Source organism: Salvelinus alpinus, chromosome 15, assembly GCF_045679555.1.
Source record: "Salvelinus alpinus chromosome 15, SLU_Salpinus.1, whole genome shotgun sequence".
Classification (NCBI taxonomy): Eukaryota; Metazoa; Chordata; class Actinopteri; order Salmoniformes; family Salmonidae; genus Salvelinus; species Salvelinus alpinus.
This window is the reverse complement of record NC_092100.1, coordinates 14,240,805-14,261,898: the sequence shown is the minus strand read 5'-3', so window position 1 is coordinate 14,261,898 and position 21,094 is coordinate 14,240,805. Positions and strand designations below refer to the sequence as shown.

General features: G+C 43.2%; 1 protein-coding gene across 1 annotated transcript in view; it reads left to right on the top strand.

Moving 5' to 3' along the window:
- The window catches only part of LOC139540444 (growth hormone-releasing hormone receptor-like), a 50,020-nt gene that overhangs the window by 10,606 nt on the left and 18,320 nt on the right, over positions 1-21,094 (top strand). Inside the window, exons 2-8 of the mRNA XM_071344269.1 lie at positions 4,978-5,086; positions 8,240-8,347; positions 8,583-8,680; positions 12,397-12,494; positions 18,196-18,328; positions 18,520-18,673; positions 19,592-19,652. Coding sequence (XP_071200370.1) covers positions 4,978-5,086; positions 8,240-8,347; positions 8,583-8,680; positions 12,397-12,494; positions 18,196-18,328; positions 18,520-18,673; positions 19,592-19,652 — 761 coding nt within the window. The remainder of the gene's footprint in view (positions 1-4,977; positions 5,087-8,239; positions 8,348-8,582; positions 8,681-12,396; positions 12,495-18,195; positions 18,329-18,519; positions 18,674-19,591; positions 19,653-21,094) is intronic.

Here is a 21,094-nt window from a genome sequence, read left to right as displayed (position 1 = left end):
ATTTGGTCACATTTGGCAATGCACCCAGAGCGTTGGGACAGTAACCCAAAGGTTGCTCTTTCCAATCCCCGAGCTGACAAGGTAAACATCTGTTGTTCTGCCCCTGAGCAAGGCAGTTAGTTAACCCACTGTTCCCCGGGCGCTGAAGATGTCGATTAAAGCAGTCCCCCGCACCTCTCTGATTCAAAGGGGTTGGGTTAAATGAGGAAGACACATTTCAGTTGTACAACTGACTAGGTATCCCCCTTCCCATACACCCTTAATATGGTATGACATCAGATTGTATTTGTCACGTGCTTTGTAAACAACAGGTGTAGACTAACAGTGAAATTCTTACTTAAGGGTCCTTTTCCAACAATGCAGAGTTAAAGATAAGATAAAAATATAAAATCTAATTAGAAATAGTGACACAAGGCATAAATACACAGTGAAGAACTATAACGAGTAAAACTACAGGGAGTACCAGGCTATATACAGGGAGTACCAGTACCGAGTCGATGTGCAGGGGTACGAGGTAATTGAGATATCTATGTACATATTATAAGGATTTGTGAAGCATCTTTAAAGTGCTTATGAAGACTTTATGTATGCTACATAAAGCCTTTATAAATTGTAATGCCTAAAGTGGGACTGGACGTTTCTATTGGATAGCCTTCATTTGAAGAGTGAAGGATTGACAGGAAACAGGAAAACAAAATGTAACCTTTTTCAGCGACAAGACTGACATATGGGTGTGTGAATGAGAGAGACCCCGACCAACCTGTGAGTTATCTACACTTTTCTACTCCAGGGAGATTAAGTCATCGTTGTGCCTCGGCTTATCCAAAGAAATAAAGTCCTTTATCAGAATCAATGTGACCTGGTTTTTCAAAGCGACAACGATCCATTTTATAGCAACTGCCGAAACAGGAGACAAGAACGCCTGGTGGGAAATATTCCCATATGGAGAATTTGACAAGCGTGTTACTGACACACATGTTGTTATTGTTGATGATATTGTTGTAATGAAGCCAATATGAGCAACCAGTATAAATGCTCTACACAAACAAGTTCAAAGGTCAATTACAGTAGTGATGTGGTTAGCATTAGCTCTCTTAGCGTTTTCCAACATGGCCGACAACATGACCTGCATATTTTACAAATGTAACATAAACCCTGAGATTATTTTAGTTGAAGTGACTATGCCACTAGCTACATCATACAGAACACACATTGCTCTCCTCTTCTGATATCCTTTCTTCTCTACTCTTCTACCCAGAGACTTGTAATTACCTAGTCATTAACCCTACTAACCTAACAGTGATCCAGACAAACACAGAGCGACTCTACTCTGCTTATGCTCAGTTCCATATTGATCCAGAGACCCTAGACCCTAACCCCTAGACCCTAGACCCTAACCCCTAGCCCTACACCTTAATCCTAACCCCTAGACCCTACACCCTAACCCCTAGCCCTACACCTTAATCCTAACCCCTAGACCCTATACCCTAACCCCTAGCCCTACAACTTAATCCTAACCCCTAGACCCTACATTTACATTTACATTTAAGTCATTTAGCAGACGCTCTTATCCAGAGCGACTTACAAATTGGTGCATTCACCTTATGATATCCAGTGGAACAACCACTTTACAATAGTGCATCTAACTCTTTTAAGGGGGGGGGGGTTAGAAGGATTACTTTATCCTATCCTAGGTATTCCTTAAAGAGGTGGGGTTTCAGGTGTCTCCGGAAGGTGGTGATTGACTCCGCTGACCTGGCGTCGTGAGGGAGTTTGTTCCACCATTGGGGTGCCAGAGCAGCGAACAGTTTTGACTGGGCTGAGCGGGAACTGTACTTCCTCAGAGGTAGGGAGGCGAGCAGGCCAGAGGTGGATGAACGCAGTGCCCTTGTTTGGGTGTAGGGCCTGATCAGAGCCTGAAGGTACGGAGGTGCCGTTCCCCTCACAGCTCCGTAGGCAAGCACCATGGTCTTGTAGCGGATGCGAGCTTCAACTGGAAGCCAGTGGAGAGAGCGGAGGAGCGGGGTGACGTGAGAGAACTTGGGAAAGTTGAACACCAGACGGGCTGCGGCGTTCTGGATGAGTTGTAGGGGTTTAATGGCACAGGCAGGGAGCCCAGCCAACAGCGAGTTGCAGTAATCCAGACGGGAGATGACAAGTGCCTGGATTAGGACCTGCGCCGCTTCCTGCGTGAGGCAGGGTCGTACTCTGCGAATGTTGTAGAGCATGAACCTACAGGAACGGGTCACCGCCTTGATGTTAGTTGAGAACGACAGGGTGTTGTCCAGGATCACGCCAAGGTTCTTAGCACTCTGGGAGGAGGACACAATGGAGTTGTCAACCGTGATGGCGAGATCATGGAACGGGCAGTCCTTCCCCGGGAGGAAGAGCAGCTCCGTCTTGCCGAGGTTCAGCTTGAGGTGGTGATCCGTCATCCACACTGATATGTCTGCCAGACATGCAGAGATGCGATTCACCACCTGGTTATCAGAGGGGGGAAAGGAGAAGATTAATTGTGTGTCGTCTGCATAGCAATGATAGGAGAGACCATGTGAGGATATGACAGAGCCAAGTGACTTGGTGTATAGCGAGAATAGGAGAGGGCCTAGAACAGAGCCCTGGGGGACACCAGTGGTGAGAGCACGTGGTGCGGAGACAGATTCTCGCCACGCCACCTGGTAGGAGCGACCTGTCAGGTAGGACGCAATCCAAGCGTGGGCCGCGCCGGAGATGCCCAGCTCGGAGAGGGTGGAGAGGAGGATCTGATGGTTCACAGTATCAAAGGCAGCCGATAGGTCTAGAAGGATGAGAGCAGAGGACCCTACACCCTAACCCCTAGCTCTACACCTTAATCCTAACCCCTACACCCTAACCACTATCCCTACAACTTAATCCTAACACCTAGACCCTAGGCACTATTGTAGATCTGAGAGGATTGGATAGATGGAACCAATAGGCCTATGGCAACCAATCAGAACCAATAGGCCATTGGCATCCAATTAGAACAAATAGACCTATTGCAACCAATCAGAAGCGATTACCGTAATGTTGATATGTAGCCAATCCTCTCAGATCAAGACAAGTGTCTAGGGGGCGATATGGAATTCAGAGTGTGTGTCGGTAAAAGCCACGAAACTGTCCGTGTCTGAAATCTGTCTTGCCTACTACTTACTAAAAGTGTAAGCTAACTATATAAGCTAACTTTTTTGATGCATTTAAGCAAAATTCCCCAAATTCCCGTGCTTAACTTCCCATGGAGAACTTCCATAAAATTTCGGGACATTTCCAGGAAAGTTTCCAACCCTCTGCAACCCTAGTCAAGATCGAGGGAAAGATGAACAGAGCAAAGTACAGAGAGATCCTTAATGAAAACCTGCTCCTGTGCGCTCAGGACCTTAGACTGGGGTGAAGGTTAACCTTCCAATATTACAACGACCCTAAGCACACAGCCAAGACAACACAGGAGTGGCTTCGGGACAAGTCTCTGAATGTCCTTGAGTGGCCCAGCCAGAGCCCGGACTTGAACATCTCTGGAGAGACCTGAAAATAGCTATGCAGCGACGCTCCCCATCCAATCTGACAGAGCTTGAGAGGATCTGCAGAGAGGAATGGGAGAAACTCCTTAAATACAGGTGTACCAAGCTTGTAGCGTCATACACAAGAAGAATCGAGGCTGTAATCTCTACCAAAGGTATTTCAACAAAGTACTGAATTAAGGGTCTGAATATTTTTGTAAATGTGATATTTCCATTTTTATTTTTAATACATTTGCAAAAATTTCTAAAAACCTGTTTGCACTTTGTCTTTATGGGGTATTGTGTGTAGATTGATGAGGGAAAAAACAGTTTAATCAATTTTAGAATAAGGCTGTAATATAACAAAATGTGGAAAAAGTCAAAGGGTCTGCATACTTTCCATCCACACAACCACTCAACATATCCTCAGACTAACAATTCCACAAACATAATCTCACACACGGAAATGGAAGAAATATGTGTTGTTTCCTCCAGTTCTCCGTTCACGCAGGCACACGCGCACACGAACGCAGGCACACAAAATGTTTACCCTGTACCTCCTTTGCCTTGTAAAGACCACTGTATATATTATACTGCCCACCTAGAAGATAATGGTTTCATATGTCTGGTTACTTTATCTGATCATCCAGGCACCACAGAATCATCCCTGCAGGTGTAACTGAGCCTCAGACGCTTAATATTCATGCTTTCCTTGAATTGAGTACTGGTTGGTAGGTGATCAAATACTTATGTCATGCAATAAAATGCAAATTAATTACTTAAAAATCATACAATGTGATTTTCTGGATTTTTGTTTTAGATTCCGTCTCTCACAGTTGAAGTGTACCTATGATAAAAAATTACAGACCTCTACATGCTTTGCAAGTAGGAAACCCTGCAAAATCGGCAGTGTATCAAATACTTGTTCTCCCCACTGTAGGTAGGAGTAAAGTGACTAGGCAATGGGATAGATAATAAACAGTAGCAGCAGCGTATGTGATGAGTCAAAAGGGTCAATGCAGATGGTCCGGGTAGCTATTGGTCAACTATTTAACTAACCATTCAGCAGTCTTATAGCTTGGGGACAGAAGCTGTTCAGGGTTCTGTTGGTCTTGTTGGTTAATTCTCCTCTCTCTGACATTAGGGATACAGACTCTGTCAATGTCAAGTTGTTTTATGTTCTTTTTTCCCTTGTGAATAGCCACCTTCATATTTCAAATATGTCATTTAATCTGGGTGCACTTAAAATGAAAAATAAAATGTGCAGACATCTCAGCCAGTAGATAACATTCATTCCTTTCTTCAATAGCCATTCAGGTGGGTTGCAGGAGGGAGACGTGAGTGTTCTTCCATACACTTAAGAGAAGAATGATTGGTTTTGTTTCTAGGGTTTCAACTTTTGGTTCAATATTTGCCTCACTTTCTGTCTCTCTTTCTCTCCCCGACCCATCTCTCTCGCCAGGATCTGTCCAGTCTGCACCCAGACTGCGAGTATATATTACAGCTGGAGAGAGAGGAGCGGCATTGTCTTCAATACATCGCAGAGCATGACAACAACCACAGTACACTAGGTATCCGTGTCATTATCGTCTTAGAATGAGCCATTACATTTTCTCACTCTCCAGTTTACTGCTCATCTCAATGAATAGTCAGTCATAATATGATATACAGTATGTTCACATGTAAACATGAGAGTCTGGCATTGAATAAATGGTTTATAGACAATAGTTTGTTGAAAGAGCAGATTCCAAAATGATTCTAGTGTAAAAGTAGTAAGTGCATTATAAAATATCAAAAGAGAGGAGCTACAGTGCATAGTTGAGGTGAGCTATCCCTTTAAGGCCTATATACAGTGCATAGTTGAGGTGAGCTATCCCTTTAAGGCCTATATACAGTGCATAGTTGAGGTGAGCTATCCCTTTAAGACCTATATACAGTGCATAGTTGAGGTGAGCTATCCCTTTAAGGCCTATATACAGTGCATAGTTGAGGTGAGCTATCCCTTTAAGGCCTATATACAGTGCATAGTTGAGGTGAGCTATCCCTTTAAGGCCTATATACAGTGCATTCAAAAAGTATTCAGACCCCTTCCCTTTTTTCACGTTTTGTTACATTACAGCCTTATTGTAAAATGGATTAAAATACTTTTTTCCCCCATCATCAATCTACACACAATACCCCACAATGATAAATAGAAAAACAGGTGTTTAGACATTTTTGCAAATGTATTAAAAATAAAAAACAGAAATACATAATTTACATAAGTATTCAGACCCTTTGCTATGAGACTAGAAATTGAGCTCAGGTGCATTATGTTTGATCATCCCTGAGATGTTTCTACAACTTGGAGTCCACATGTGGTAAATTCAATTGATTGGACATGATTTGGATAGGCACACACCTGTCAAAATAAGGTCCCACAATTGACGGTGCATGTCAGCGCAAAAACCAAGCCATGAGGTGAAATTGACCAAGAACCCGATGGTCAATCTGACAGAGCTCCAGAGTTCGTCTGTGGCGATGGGAGAGTCTTCCAGAAGGACAACCATCTCTGCAGCACACCACCAATCAGGCCTTTATGGTAGAGGGGCCAGACGGAAGCCACTCCTCAGTAAAAGGCACATGACAGCCCGCTTGGAGTTTGCCAAAAGTCACCTAAAGGTCTCCAGATCATGAGAAACAAGATTCTCTGGTCTGATGAAACCAAGATTGAACTCTTTGGCCTGAATGCCAAGCATCACGTCTGGAGTAAACCTGGCACCATCCCTATGGTTACGCATGGTGGGGGTAGCATCATGCTGTGGGGATGTTTTTAAGCGGCAGGGACTGGGAGGCTAGTCAGGGAAAGATGAATAGAGCAAAGAGATCCTTGATGAAAACCTGCTCCAGAGCGTTCAGGACCTCAGACTGGGGTGAAGGTTCACCTTCAATGAGGACAACGACACTAAGCACACAGCCAAGACAAGGCCGGAGTGGCTTCGGGACAAGTCTCTGAATGTCAGCCAGAGCCCGGACTTGAACCTGATTGAACATTTCTGGAGAGACCTGAAAATAGCTGTGTAGCGACGCTCCCCATCCAACCTGACAGAACTTGAGAGGATCTGCAGAGAAGAATGGAAGAAACTCCCCAAATACAGGTGTGCCAAGCTTTTAATGTCATACCCAAGAAGACTCAAGGCTGTAATCGCTTCCAGCAAAAGGGTCTGAATACTTATGTTTCTTTAAAACTTGTATTTGCTTTGTCATTATGGGATATTGTGTGTAGATTGAGAATAAAACAAATATATATATATTTTAGAATAAGGCTGTAACTTAACAAAATGTGGAAAAAGACTTCCTTTCCGAATGCACTATACAGTATGTAGACAAACATAGTGTGCTTAAACTAATAACACACAAATGATTGTATTTGTCTTGTCTATATTTACATAATTTAAAACATTCACACTGTAGGTTGGAGAAAAGTATGTGAACCCCTAGGCTAATTGGAGTAGGGAGTCAGCTAACCTGGAGTCCAATCAATGAGATGAGATTGGAGATGTTGGTTAGAGCTGCCTTGCCCTCTAAAAACACTCACAAAATTTGAGTTTGCTATTCACAAGAGGCATTGTCTGGTGTGAACCATGCCTCGAATAAAAGAGATTGCAGAAGACCTAAGATTAAGAATTGTTGACTTGCATAAAGCTGGAAAGGGTTACAAAAGTATCTCTAAAAGCCTTGACATTCATCAGTCCACGGTAAGACAAATTGTCTATAAATGGAGAAAGTTCAGCGCTGTTGCTACTCTCCCTAGGAGTGGCTGTCCTGCAAAGATGACTGCAGGAGCACAGCGCAGAATGCTCAATGAGGTTAAGAAAAATCCTAGACTTACAGAAATCTCTGGAATATGCTAACATCTCTGTTGATGAGTCTACGATACGTAAAACACTGAACAAGAATGGTGTTCATGGGAGGACACCACGGAAGAAGCCACTGCTGTCCAAAAAAACATTGCTGCAAGTTTGAAGTTTGCATAAGTGCACCTGGATGTTCCACAGTGCTACTGGCAAAATATTCTGTGGACAGATGAAACTACAGTTGAGTTGTTTGGAAGGAACACACAACACTATGTGTGGAGAGAAAAAGGCACAGCACACCAACATCAAAACTTCATCCTAACTGTAAAGTATGGTGGAGGGAGCATCATGGTTTGGGGCTGCGTTGCTGCATCAGGGCCTGGACAGCTTGCTATCATCAACGGAAAAATGAGTTCCCAAGTTTATCAAGACATTTTGCAGGAGAATGTTAGGCTATCTGTCCACCAATTGAAGCTCAACAGAAGTTGAGTGATGCAACAGGACAACAACCCAAAACACAGAAGTAAATCAACAACAGAATGGTTTCAACAGAATAAAATACGCCTTCTAGAGTGGCCCAGTCAGAGTCCTGACCTCAACCCGATTGAGATGCTGTGGCATGACCTCAAGAGAGCAGTTCACACCAGACGTCCCAAGAATATTGCTGAACTGAAACAGTTTTGTAAAGAGGAATGGTCCAGAATTCCTCCTGACCGTTGTGCAGGTCTGATCCGCAACTACAGAAATGTTTGGTTGAGGTTATTGCTGCCAAAGGAGGGTCAACCAAAAAAATCAAACATTTGGTATCGTCTTCACCATCACTCCACCCCTATCCATCTCTCTCTCTCTCTCTCTCTATTTCTCTCTCTCTCTCTCTCTCTCTCTAAGGTTGTCTACCGTTCTGGGACTCTGTGGTGTGCTGGCCATATGCTGCGGTTGGGGAGATGATCAACACAACCTGTCCTGCTGTCTTCTCTTTTTGGGGGAATAACACAGGTGCAGGTGACATTTGTGTGTGTGTATGAGTGCACATAGTGGGTGGAGATGTACTGATGTGTATGGGACAGTACTGTATAAAGTATAAATACAATATACAGTACAATGATATCCGTTTTCCACTGGCTTTCAATCCCTGTCAGTCACAGTGACTAACAGCCCATAGTCCCACCCCTCACGGGGGTTCTGTTTCTCATCCCTGGTGACCCCTAACCTTTGGCCTCTGCCTCAGCAGGGTCAGTCAGCAGAAACTGCACCAGCATCGGATGGTCGCGACCCTTCCCCCCGTACCACACAGCCTGTAGTGTGGATGATGACGTTCCCATTCCAGAGGTGAAAGAGAGTTTAGAGAGAAGGTTCAGGGGTAGGGTTGCAAAGGGAGGGTATATTACTGGAAACTTTCTAAGTTTACCAGTAAACAACCAGAATTTTGGTAACTTTCAAGGAATATATGAATTTATCGATGACATCTAGTGGCTTTTTGGGGTATTTATTACAAGATTATTACAAGCGTCTGTAATTATCTCTGGCCCTCTGTGTGGCCCTATCACATGTAAAATATATATAACATCAAATAAGATTATTTAAAAATGTAAAATACAATGATAAAGCTGTTAACATATCCTAAATATAAACCATCAATGTAGTGCAGGGTTTCATAGTCAAATAAATAGTATGGTGTTTAATATGTCAATATGTTTTTGTTTGTTGTAAATGTTTTGGGGCCAAACTGGTGGCAGTTGTGAAAAAAACCTATAGTTGGAAATCTCATTCAAGTCATGGGACTGATATTATCATCATGAGCAAAAGCAATTGGTTTTCTACCCAAAGTTGCAAAGACAATTTTGTGATCCATTTTATAAAACACGAGACCAGCAAAATAGATTAAAGGGTGTGGTGGCAGTAGCAGGAACAACGGCATCTAGTGGGCAAAACTTGGTACTTTCACACTCATTTATGGTAAAGATTGCAAGTGACTTCAATGGCTAATTTCTCTGAACAGGGGGGATAAAAATCACCATGTTCACAGCATTACAAAGGTTGAAATATCAATACTCCAAGCAACAGCTCCATACTACTTTCAATCAATCAAATGTATTTAAAAAGCCCTTCTTACATCAACAGATGTCACAAAGTGCTTATAGGTAAACCCAGCCTAAAACCACAAAGAGCAAGCAATGCAGATGTAAAGTAGACACACCATGGCTAGGAAAAAAACCCCTAGAAAGGCAGGAACCTGGCTGTGCCTGTGGAGATTATAAGAGTACATGGCCATTAAGACTAGACTGTTCCTCAAGATGTTCAAACGTTCCTAGATGACCAGCAGTGTCAAATAATAATCACAGTGGTTATAGAGGGTGTGTCGTGTCTTTGCTATCGTTAAATTGAAGACTTATAGTTTTTATCAAAGATTCCTGTAATTAGGGATTACGCGATCACTTGAGTAATAACGTAACTAATTAACTATGAATTCGAGGGCACCAGGGAAAGTTATTAGATTACAAAGTTATAATTTCCCAATATAACCTTTCAGATATTTTCATATCTGATCAATAGTCTTCTAATTAATGATTTATTTACTTTACCTCACGTTAGTCTCATTCCAAACGTCGTAAATTGTTGATTATCTGCACGAACCCAGTCTTCACTATGAGTCATCCATACATCAATTGTCTTAAATCATTTATTTATTACTAACTAATTAATTCACAGAAATGCATAAACAAACAAACAAACTTAAAATAGTTACATGAAATGATGGGAGAAATATGCCCTAGTGGGCTGAACCGGCATAGCGGCTTCTTAGACAAAGGGAAAGTTGCGTTCGACTAAGAATTCACTACAGAGTTCACAATTATAACAATTGACATGCTAATCCTTACACATGAACGCTCACTCATTCGGGAACAATTGCAATCAATATATATAGTTACGCTCGGTGTGTGTCGTCTTGATCGTTGGAGAGAAGTTAGTTTCTGTTGGAGTGAAGTTAGTTTCTGTTGAAGTTCCTTCTGTCTCGGTTATTGTGGATAGTTCAGTGACATTCGTTATAGAATGGATGTTTCGGCGGTTGTCTTTCTTCGCGTTCAATGATACCGAATTCCTAGCTGCAGACTAGTAGTCAATATCAAAACTTGTTATTATTCGTCTAAGAGTTTAACCACGTGGTATGGTTAAAGATTCAGCAATGGTACTCAACCTTCGTTCTCCCCACTGAGGATAAACATGGTCTAAAGGTAATTTCTCAGAGTTTACTTTTATTCAGATAGCAGAAAGGGGCTGTCCTTGGATGTCTGACCCAACTGGCTCAGGGGCGGGTCCTTGGGTTTAGTTCAAATCAAAAAGGGATTTGTATTTTTCTTAATTAAACAGTCCAAAATCATATTACACAATTATACAAACAGTATCATACTCACTCATACATTTTATACAACAAACAGATGTAAACCTCATATCTGAGGTTATTATATAAACAGCGGTATGGTAATGTAGTCCCGCAGTCTCTCATGAGTTTCCCACGTGGTGACAAATGGTCATGTTAATAGCTGGACTCTCCACCAATCTTTTATACTTTTACAGGAACATGAAATATGTTCGTACCTCAAGTTCTGTGAGGTGGGAGAAAATTCCTTTGTCCTGAAAGTTTACCCTCTCTCTAATACTGTTTAGCCATGAGGAGATTCTCAGGAATTTACGACGTCTCTCTGTGATCACAGCATGGGTTGAAGGCGGAAAGGGAGAGGCAGGGAGAGGGGGATGGGGTTTGCAATACCCAAGCAGGCAACGTCATGACAGGTGTAACAGGTCAGCACCTCAGGAGTAAATGTCAGTTGGCTTTTCATAGCCGAGCATTCAGAGGTGGAGACAGCAGGTGTGGCAGAGAGAGAGGGAGGGTTGAAACATCAGTTCCAGGATAAAGTAGCAGGTCCGGTGAATAGGTCAGGGTTCCATAGCCGCAGGCAGAACAGCAGAAACTGTATCATGACGAGGTCGACTGGGGAAGGGGACAGCCAGGAGTCGTCAGGCCAGGTTGTCCTGAGGCATGGTCCTAGGGCCTAGGTCCTCTGCGAGCGAAGAGAGAGATGGAAGAATTAGAGGGAGCATACTTAAGATCACACAGGAAACCAGATAAGACAGAACATTTCACCAGCTAGGACAGACTAACTCTTTGGGGGGGGGGGGGGGTAACGTCAGTGACTTGACTCCTGTCAAGACTTGATGCACCCCTCCTAGGGACGGCATGGGAGAGCACTAGCAAGCCAGTGACTCAGCCCCCGTAATAGGGTCAGAGGCAAGGGATCCCAGTGGAGAGAGGGGAGCCAGCCAGGCAGAGACAGCAAGGGTGGTTTGTCACTCCAGTGCCTTGCCGTTCACCTTCGAACCCCTGGGCCAGACTACACTCAATCATAGGACCTACTTAAGAGATGAGTCTTCAATAAAGACTTAAAGGTTGTCAGACCTTTAATACTGTATACTGGTTGTTGTGGTGTGGGGGGTCTGTCTTGATCATTTTATTGTCATTTGATCATTGTTAGAAAGACTTATCGTCCAAATCGAATGTTAGGTACTACATTTATTTACAATTATATGAATCCTTTGAATTAAAATGGCCAAGTTGGGTGCAATCAATTAGCTTAATGACTCAGTGATCAAATTATATTTCAACAAAATAGTGTTTCAGGAAGGATTATCTTATCTGTTTCTAACTACAGAAACAATTTCAGAACAATCTGGGTGGGTGTCATGGCTTGCTGAAATGACATGGAATGACCCCAGAGCCTCAAAGCTGATCTAGGATCAGGTACCCCTGTTCATATAATCATACTTATTATGATCTAAAATAGAGAACTGATCCTAAATGAGCACCCGTACTCTGAGAGGCCTCATTAGTACAGGTCCTGGTGTCAAGTGGGAGTGCCGATATAAGATCTGTTTGTTTTTAGATCATAATGAACAAAAGTATATGGACAGGGTGAGGCTGATCCTAGATCAGCTCCACTACTCTGAGACTGAATATGGGTTCTGATCTCTATGTGAAACCTATGCAGGACTCCTACTTTGCCACTGTCAAGCTGATCTACACCATCGGCTACGGCACCTCCCTGGTTTTCCTCTCCATCGCCGTGGTGATCCTGTTGCTCTTCAGGTAGGAGGAGGTCAAAGGTCACAACAGGAGATTGTTTTGAGGTCGTTGTTGGGTGAAGAAAAAGAATGGCTAGAATTTGCATACTCTACTGTAATACCAAAGTTGACCTCTGCCCTCCAGTGGGTTTTGAGAAGGAGGCAAGGAGAGAGGACGTGAGGAATATGCAATTGAGATTCTCCCAATATCTAGCATGCTTTCCTCCCCTCCTCTCTCCCTCCAGTCATTTTTAGCAGGCTAATCTAATGAAACACTCTTAAACGACAAATCCATAGATGGCCATTCACTCTCTCGCAAAATTCACTAAAATTAATGGTGGTCTCTTTAAGGAATGACAGTAAAAGAGAGACTGGTGTCTTATCTGACTGGGCTCACACATTGGGGGGTGGCGATATAGTAGTGCCCATGAGCTGGATATGTAATAAACAGATAGGCATATAATGGCATACTAAAGCTGAGTGGTATAATTTATGATCTCAGTAACAAACACCTGCTAACGCCAGCACTCTCTCTCTCTCTGTCAATTCAATTTCAATTTAAGGGCTTTATTGGCATGGGAAACATATTGCCAAAGCAAGTGGAGTAGATAAACAAAAGTGAAATAAACAATTAACAGTAAACATTACACTTCCAAAAGAATAAAGACATTCAAATGTCATATTATGTGCAAATAGTTAAAGTACAAAAGGGAAAATAAATAAACATAAATATGGGTTGTATCTACAATGGTGTTTGTTCTTCACTGGTTGCCCTTTTCTTGTGGCAACAGGTCACACATCTTGCTGCTGTGATTGTACAGTCGTGGCCAAAAGTTTTGAGAATGACACAAATATTAATTTTCACAAAGTCTGCTGCCTCAGTGTCTTTAGATATTTTTGTCAGATGTTACTATAGAATATTGAAGTATAATTACAAGCATTTCATAGGTGTCAAATGCTTTTATTGACAATTACATTAAGTTGATGCAAAGAGTCAATATTTGCAGTGTTAACCCTTCTTTTTCAAGACCTCTGCAATCTGCCCTGGCATGCTGTCAAATAACATCTGGGCCACATCCTGACTGATGGCAGCTCATTCTTGCATAATCAATGCTTGGAGTTTGTCAGAATTTGTGGGTTTTTGTTTGTCCACCCGCCTGTTGAGGATTGACCACAAGTTCTCAATGGGATTAAGGTCTGGGGAGTTTCCTGGCCATGGACCCAAAATATCGATGTTTTGTTCCCCGAGCCACTTAGTTATCACTTTTACCTTATGGCAAGGTGCTCCATCATGCTGCAAAAGGCATTGTTTGTCACCAAACTGTTCCTGGATGGTTGGGAGAAGTTGCTCTCGGAGGATGTGTTGGTACCATTCTAAATTCATGGCTGTGTTCTTAGGAAAAATTGTGAATGAGCCCACTCCCTTGGCTGAGAAGCAACCCCACACATGAATGGTCTCAGGATGCTTTACTGTTGGCATGACACAGGACTGATGGTACTGCTCACCTTGTCTTTTCCGGACAAGCTTTTTTTCCGGATGCCCCAAACAATCGGAAAGGGGATTCATCAGAGAAAATGACTTTACCCCAGTCCTCAGCAGTCCAATCCCTGTATCTTTTGCAGAATATCAGTCTGTCCCTGATGTTTTTCCTGGAGAGAAGTGGCTTCTTTGCTGCCCTTCTTGACACCAGGCCATCCTCCAAAAGTCTTCGCCTCACTGCAGATGCACTCACACCTGCCTGCTGCCATTCCTGAGCAAGCTCTGTACTGGTGGTGCCCCAATCACGCAGCTGAATCAACTTTAGGAGATGGTCCTGGCGCTTGCTGGACTTTCTTGGTCGCCCTGAAGCCTTCTTCACAACAATTGAACCGTTCTCCTTGAAGTTCTTGATGATCTGATAAATGGTTGATTTGGGTGCAATCTTACTGGCAGTAATATCGTTGCCTGTGAAGCCCTTTTTGTGCAAAGCAATGATGACGGCATGTGTTTCCTTGCAGGTAACCATGGTAGACAGAGGAAGAAAAATGATTCCAAGCACCACCCTCCTTTTGAAGCTTCCAGTCTGTTATTCGAACTCAGTCAGCATGACAGAGTGATCTCCAGCCTTGTCCTCGTCAACACTCACACCTGTTTTAACGAGAGTCACTGACATGATGTTGGTCCTTTTGTGGACCAAAAGCTGGTCTTTTTGTGGCAGGGCTGAAATGCAGTTGTCACGGCCGTCGAATGAAGAGGACCAAAGCGCAGCGTGATGAGCGTACATATTCAAAAACAATAAACAATACCAAAAAATTTCCGTGAAGCTTAAGGCTATAGTGCAACAAACAAAGACAACTTCCCACACTGAAAGGAGGGAAAAGGGCTACCTAAGTATGGTTCCCAATCAGAGACAACGATAGACAGCTGTCCCTGATTGAGAACCATACCCGGCCAAAACATAGAAATACAAAATCATAGAAAACAAAAACATAGAATGCCCACCCCAAATCACACCTTGACCAAACCAAATAGAGACATAAAAAGGCTCTCTAAGGTCAGGGCGTGACACCAGTGGAAATGTTTTGGGGGATTCAGTTCATTTGCATGGCAAAGATTAATTGCAATTCATCTGATCACTCTTCATAACATTCTGGAGTATATGCAAATTGCCATCATACAAACTGAGGCAGCAGACTTTGTAAAAATGTATATTTGTGTCATTCTCAAAACTTTTGGCCACGACTGTACACTGTGGTATTTCACCCAATAGATATGGGAGTTTATCAAAATTGGGTTTGTTTTCGAATTCTTTGTGGATCGGTTTAATCTGAGGGAAATATGTCTCTCTAATATGGTCATACATTTGGCAGGAGGTTAGGAAGTGCAGCTCAGTTTCCACCAAATTGTGTGGGCAGTGTGCACATAGCCTGTCTTCTCTTGAGAGCCAGTAGGAAGGCTATGCACACTGAGTCTGTACATAGTCAAAACTTTCCTTAAGTTTGGGTCAGTCACAGTGGTCAGGTATTCTGCCACTGTGTACTCTCTGTTTAGGGCCAAATAGCATTCTAGTTTGCTCTGTTTTTTGTTATTTCTTTCCAATGTGTCAATTAATGATTTTTGTTTTCTCATGATTTGGTTGGGTCTAATTGTGTTGCTGTCCTGGGCTCTGTGGGGTGTGTTTGTGAACAGAGCCCCAGGACCATCTTGCTTAGGGGACTCTTCTCAACACATTATTGTTTCTAAACCTGAGGCTCCCCTATTGTTGTACTATTCTCCTTGACCAAATTTTAATGTCTTTCAATTGTTGGTTGAGAAGTGTGGTCCTTCGTCCTGACAGTGTTGTGTGTGTGTGTCCTTTGTCCTGACGGTGTTGTGTGTGGTCCTTTTGTATTTGTATTTATTATGGATTAGCTGTTGCCCATTAGCTGTTGCCAAGGCAGCAGCTACTCTTCCTGGGCTCCAGCAAAATTAAGGCAGTTATACATTTTCAAAACTTTACAATACATGCTCCAGCTCTGTAGTACTGTGCGCCTCCCATAGTCTGTTCTGGACTTGGGGACTGTGAAGAGGCTTCTTGTGGCATGTCTTGTGGGGTATGCATTGTGTCCGAGCTGTGTGCCAGTAGTTCAGACAGACAGCTCAGTGCATTCAACATTTCAATACCTCTCACAAATACAAGTAGTGATGAAGTCCTCCACTTTGAGCCATGAGAGATTGACATGCATATTATTAATGTTAGCTCTCTGTGTACATCCAAGTGCAAGCCGTGCTGCCCTGTTCTGAGCCATTTGTAATGGCACCTCTTTGTGTCACCTGACCACATGACTGAACAGTAGTCCAGGTGCGACAAAACTAGAGCCTGTAGGACCTGCCTTGTTGATAGTGTTGTTAAGAATGCAGAGTAGCGCTTTGGTATAGACAGACTTCTCCCCATCCTAGCTACTGTTGTATCAATATGTTTTGACCATGACAGTTTACAATCCAGGGTTACTCCAAGCAGTTTAGTCACCTCAACTTGCTCAATATCCATATTATTTATTACAAACTTTTGTTGAGGTTTAGTGAATGATGTCCCAAATACAATGCTTTTAGTTCTTGAAATATTTAGGACTAACTTATTCCTTGCCATGCATTCTGATACTAACTGCAGCTCTCTGTTAAGTGTTGCTGTCATTTCAGTCACTGTGATACAGTAGCTGATGTGTATAGCGTTGAGTCATCTGCATATATACACACACTGGCTTTACTCAAAGCCAGTGTTATGTAGTTAGTAAAGTTTAAAAAAGACAGCTGCCCTGGGGAATTCCTGATTCCACCTGGATGAGAGGCTTCCATTAAAGAATACCTTCTGTGTTCTGTCAGACAGGTAACTCTTTATCCACAATGTAGCAGGGGGTGTAAAACCATAATACATTCGTTTTTCCAGGAACAGACTATGATCTATTATGTCAAAAGCCGCACTGAAGTCTAACAAAACAGCCCCCACAATCTTTTTATAATCAATTTCTCTCAGCCAATCATTAGTCATTTGTGTACATGTTGTTCTTGTTGAATGTCATTCCCTATAAGTGTGCTGAAAGTCTTGTCAATTTCTTTACTGTAAAATAGCATTTTATCTGGTCAAACACAATTTTTTCCAAATATTTACTAAGGGTTGGTAACAGGCTGATTGGTCAGCTGTTTGATCCAGTAAAGGGAGCTTTACTATTCTTAGGTAGGGGAATAACTTTTGCTTCCCTCCAGCCTTGAGGGCACGCACTTTCTAGTAAGCTTAAGTTGAAGCTTGTCCTGATGGTGTTGTGTGTGGTTCTTTGCCCTGACGCTGTTTTGTGCGTGTGGTCCTTTGCCCTGACGCTGTTTTGTGTGTGTGGTCCTTTGCCCTGATGGTGTTTTGTGTGTGTGGTCCTTTGCCCTGATGGTGTTTTGTGTGTGTGGTCCTTTGCCCTGATGGTGTTTTGTGTGTGCGGTCCTTTGCCCTGATGGTGTTTTGTGTGTGTGGTCCTTTGCCCTGATGGTGTTTTGTGTGTGTGGTCCTTTGCCCTGATGGTGTTTTGTGTGTGTGGTCCTTTGGCCTGATGGTGTTTTGTGTGTGCGGTCCTTTGCCCTGATGGTGTTTTGTGTGTGCGGTCCTTTGCCCTGATGGTGTTTTGTGTGTGTGGTCCTTGGTCCTGACTGTGCTTTGTGTTTGCTCTGAGATCCTTGGTACTCACTGTGCTTTGTGTTTGCCCTGCAGTCCTTGGTCCTGACTGTGATTTGTGTTTGCCCTGAGGTCCTTGGTCCTGACTGTGCTTTGTGTTTGCCCTGAGGTCCTTGGTCCTGACTGTGATTTGTGTTTGCCCTGAGGTCCTTGGTCCTGACTGATTTGTGTTTGCCCTGAGGTCCTTGGTCCTGACTGTGCTTTGTGTTTGCCCTGAGATCCTTGGTCCTCACTGTGCTTTGTGTTTGCTCTGAGATCCTTGGTACTCACTGTGCTTTGTGTTTGCCCTGCAGTCCTTGGTCCTGACTGTGATTTGTGTTTGCCCTGAGGTCCTTGGTCCTGACTGTGCTTTGTGTTTGCCCTGAGGTCCTTGGTCCTGACTGTGATTTGTGTTTGCCCTGAGGTCCTTGGTCCTGACTGATTTGTGTTTGCCCTGAGGTCCTTTATCCTGACTGTGCTTTGTGTTTGCCCTGCGGTCCTTGGTCCTGACTGTGCTTTGTGTTTGCCCTGCGGTCCTTGGTCCTGACCGTGTTCTGTGGTTCTTCCCAGGAGGCTTCACTGTGCCAGGAACTATATTCACATCCAGCTGTTTGTCACCTTCATGCTAAAGGCGGTGGCTGTGTTCATCAGGGACGCCACACTATTTGCCAGCGACGACACCAACCACTGCACCCTCTCCACCGTAAGTCAACCACTGCACCCTGTAAACCATAAATCAACCACTGCACCCTGTAAACCATAAATCAACCACTGCACCCTCCACTTCCCACTTCTCTTACCTCTCTTTCTCAATCTTCCTTCCCATGGCCTCTCTCTCTCTCTCTCTGATTGTCTCTCTCAATTCCCTCTTCCCTGTTTTTCCCCTCTCTCCAGGCAGCCTGTAAGGCATCAGTGGCCTTCTGTCACTACTGTGTCATGACTAACTTCTTCTGGCTCCTGGTTGAGGCCCTCTACCTCAACTCACTGCTCCTCTCCTCCTTCCACCACTACCGCCGCTGCCTCTGGGGCTTTGGCCTGCTGGGCTGGGGTAAGCACTTTCCACCTCGCCCCTGTCTGTCTGTCTGTAGTAATTCCTTTAGTTAATTTAAGAGACATTTGTTTATGTGGCTTGGGTTCGTGGTGTGTCACTATTCAAATCCTGTTTGATATTCCATTATGCGCTTTTAGAATGAACTCAAGGTCAAAAAACTGTGCAAAACATCACTTGCTTACTATTTTTAAATGGCACAAATAACTCTCTAGATAGGAGTAAACTTTAATTATGGAACCAATTAAGTTAAACTTAGTGGCCTGTGGCAATTCTCACTGGTATTTTGGACTGGATTAAGTGTTTAATAATATTTTTTCCCATTATGCTGTCTAGTGTTGCATGCTAATTATAGTTATTAATCATCTGAGATAAAAAAAAAAATATTTGATGAGGTGCCTCCTTGATATGCATATGAATCAAGAGATTGCTAATTAATAGTTCTGCCACCATTTCTCCCGCAATCGGATCATGATGCACATTCTACTGAGATGTGAACAGCGGGTGTTTTCCACTCAGTTAATGAAATGCTTAAATACATTACTTTTACCATTTCAATTCTTGGTCCTTAGACATTCAGGTGTATTTAACTGAAGCAGAACGGGGAGTAGGTTACCGAGAAGTTCTAGTAAAACCTGTCCAGCTACTGGAAGTAGTACTTAGTTCTATGTTCTCCATAATTACTCAGTAAGTGCTACATCTCAGCATATAATTGTTACATCCCACCGACTAGTCCAAAATGTACATCTTATTTTCTATAATTACTATATGTCACTCATGTTCAGCCAAAAAGCACATACCTTATTCCATCTTCACAAACTTTTACATTTGCCTCCACTCATTCTATTAACATTATGATTTTACATGAACATGTTTCCTTTTCAAGTTGATTCTTGATTCTTTGCCTTCATTTTTTAGGTGTACCCATCATCTTCACAGTCATATGGATTGGGTCCAGGGTGTATTTTGAGGATACTGAGTGAGTATTACTCTGTCATTCTCTCACTGTACTGTATAGTGCATTTGGAAAGTATTCAGACCCCTTCACATTACAACCTTATTCTAAAATGTATACAATGTATTTATTTTCCTCTAACAACACACAATACCCCATAATGACAAAGCAAAAACAGGTTACAAAAAAAATACTAAAATACTTTATCTAAACTCAGCAAAAAAATGTACGTCCCTTTTTCAGGACCCTGTCTTTCAAAGATAATTCGGAAAAATACAAATAACTTCACAGATCTTCATTGTAAAGGGTTTAAACACTGTTTCCCATGCTTGTTCAATGAACCAAAAAACAATTAATGAACATGCACCTGTGGAACGGTCGTTAAGACACTAACAGCTTACAGACGGTAGGCAATTAAGGTCACAGTTATGAAAACATAGGACACTAAAGAGGCCTTTCTACTGACACTGAAAAACACCAGGATCCCTGCTCATCTGCTTGAACATACCTAAGGCATGCTGCAAGGAGACATGAGGACTGCAAATGTGGCCGAAGCAATAAAGTGCAATGTCCGTACTGTGAGATTCCTAAGACAGCGCTACAGGGAAACAGGACGGACAGCTGATCGTCCTAGCAGTGGCAGAGCACGTGTAACAACACCTGCACAGGATCGGTACATCCGAACATCACACCTGCGGGACAGGTAGAAGATGGCAACAACTGCCCGAGTTACACCAGGAACGCACAATCCCTGAATCAGTGCTCAGACTGTCTGCAATAGGCTGAGAGTGTCACGCCCTGGCCGTAGAGAGCGTTTTATGTCTCTATTTTGGTTTGGTCAGGGTGTGATTTGGGTGGGCAGTCTATGTTCTATGTTCTATGATTTTCTATTTCTATGTGTTTGGTCGGGTGTGGTTCTCAATCAGAGGCAGCTGTCTATCGTTGTCTCTGATTGAGAACCATACTTAGGTAGCCTTTTCCCACCTGTGTTTTGTGGGTAATTATTTTCCGTGTGTGTTTGTGTGCACCTCGGTTGCGTCACGTTCTTTGCTGTTTACCTGTTTGTTTTTTGGTTGTTTCGGTTTCACTTTCATTAAAAGATGTGGAACTACATGCACGCTGCGCCTTGGTCGATTTATGACAGGGAGTTTGAGGATAGCAAGCGTGACAGAGAGAGGCTGGACTGAGGGCTTGTAGGCCTGTTGTAAGGCAGGTCCTCACCAGACATCACCGGCAACAACATCACCTATGGGCACAAACCCACCGTCGCTGGACCAGACAGGACTGGCAAAAAGTGCTCTTCACTGACGAGTTGCGGTTTTGTCTCACCAGGGGTGATAGTCGGATTCGCGTTTATCGTCGAAGGAATATGCGTTACACCAAAGCCTGTACTCTGGAGCGGGATCGATTTGGAGGTGGTGGGTCCGTAATGGTCTGGGGCGGTGTGTCACAGCATCATCGGACTG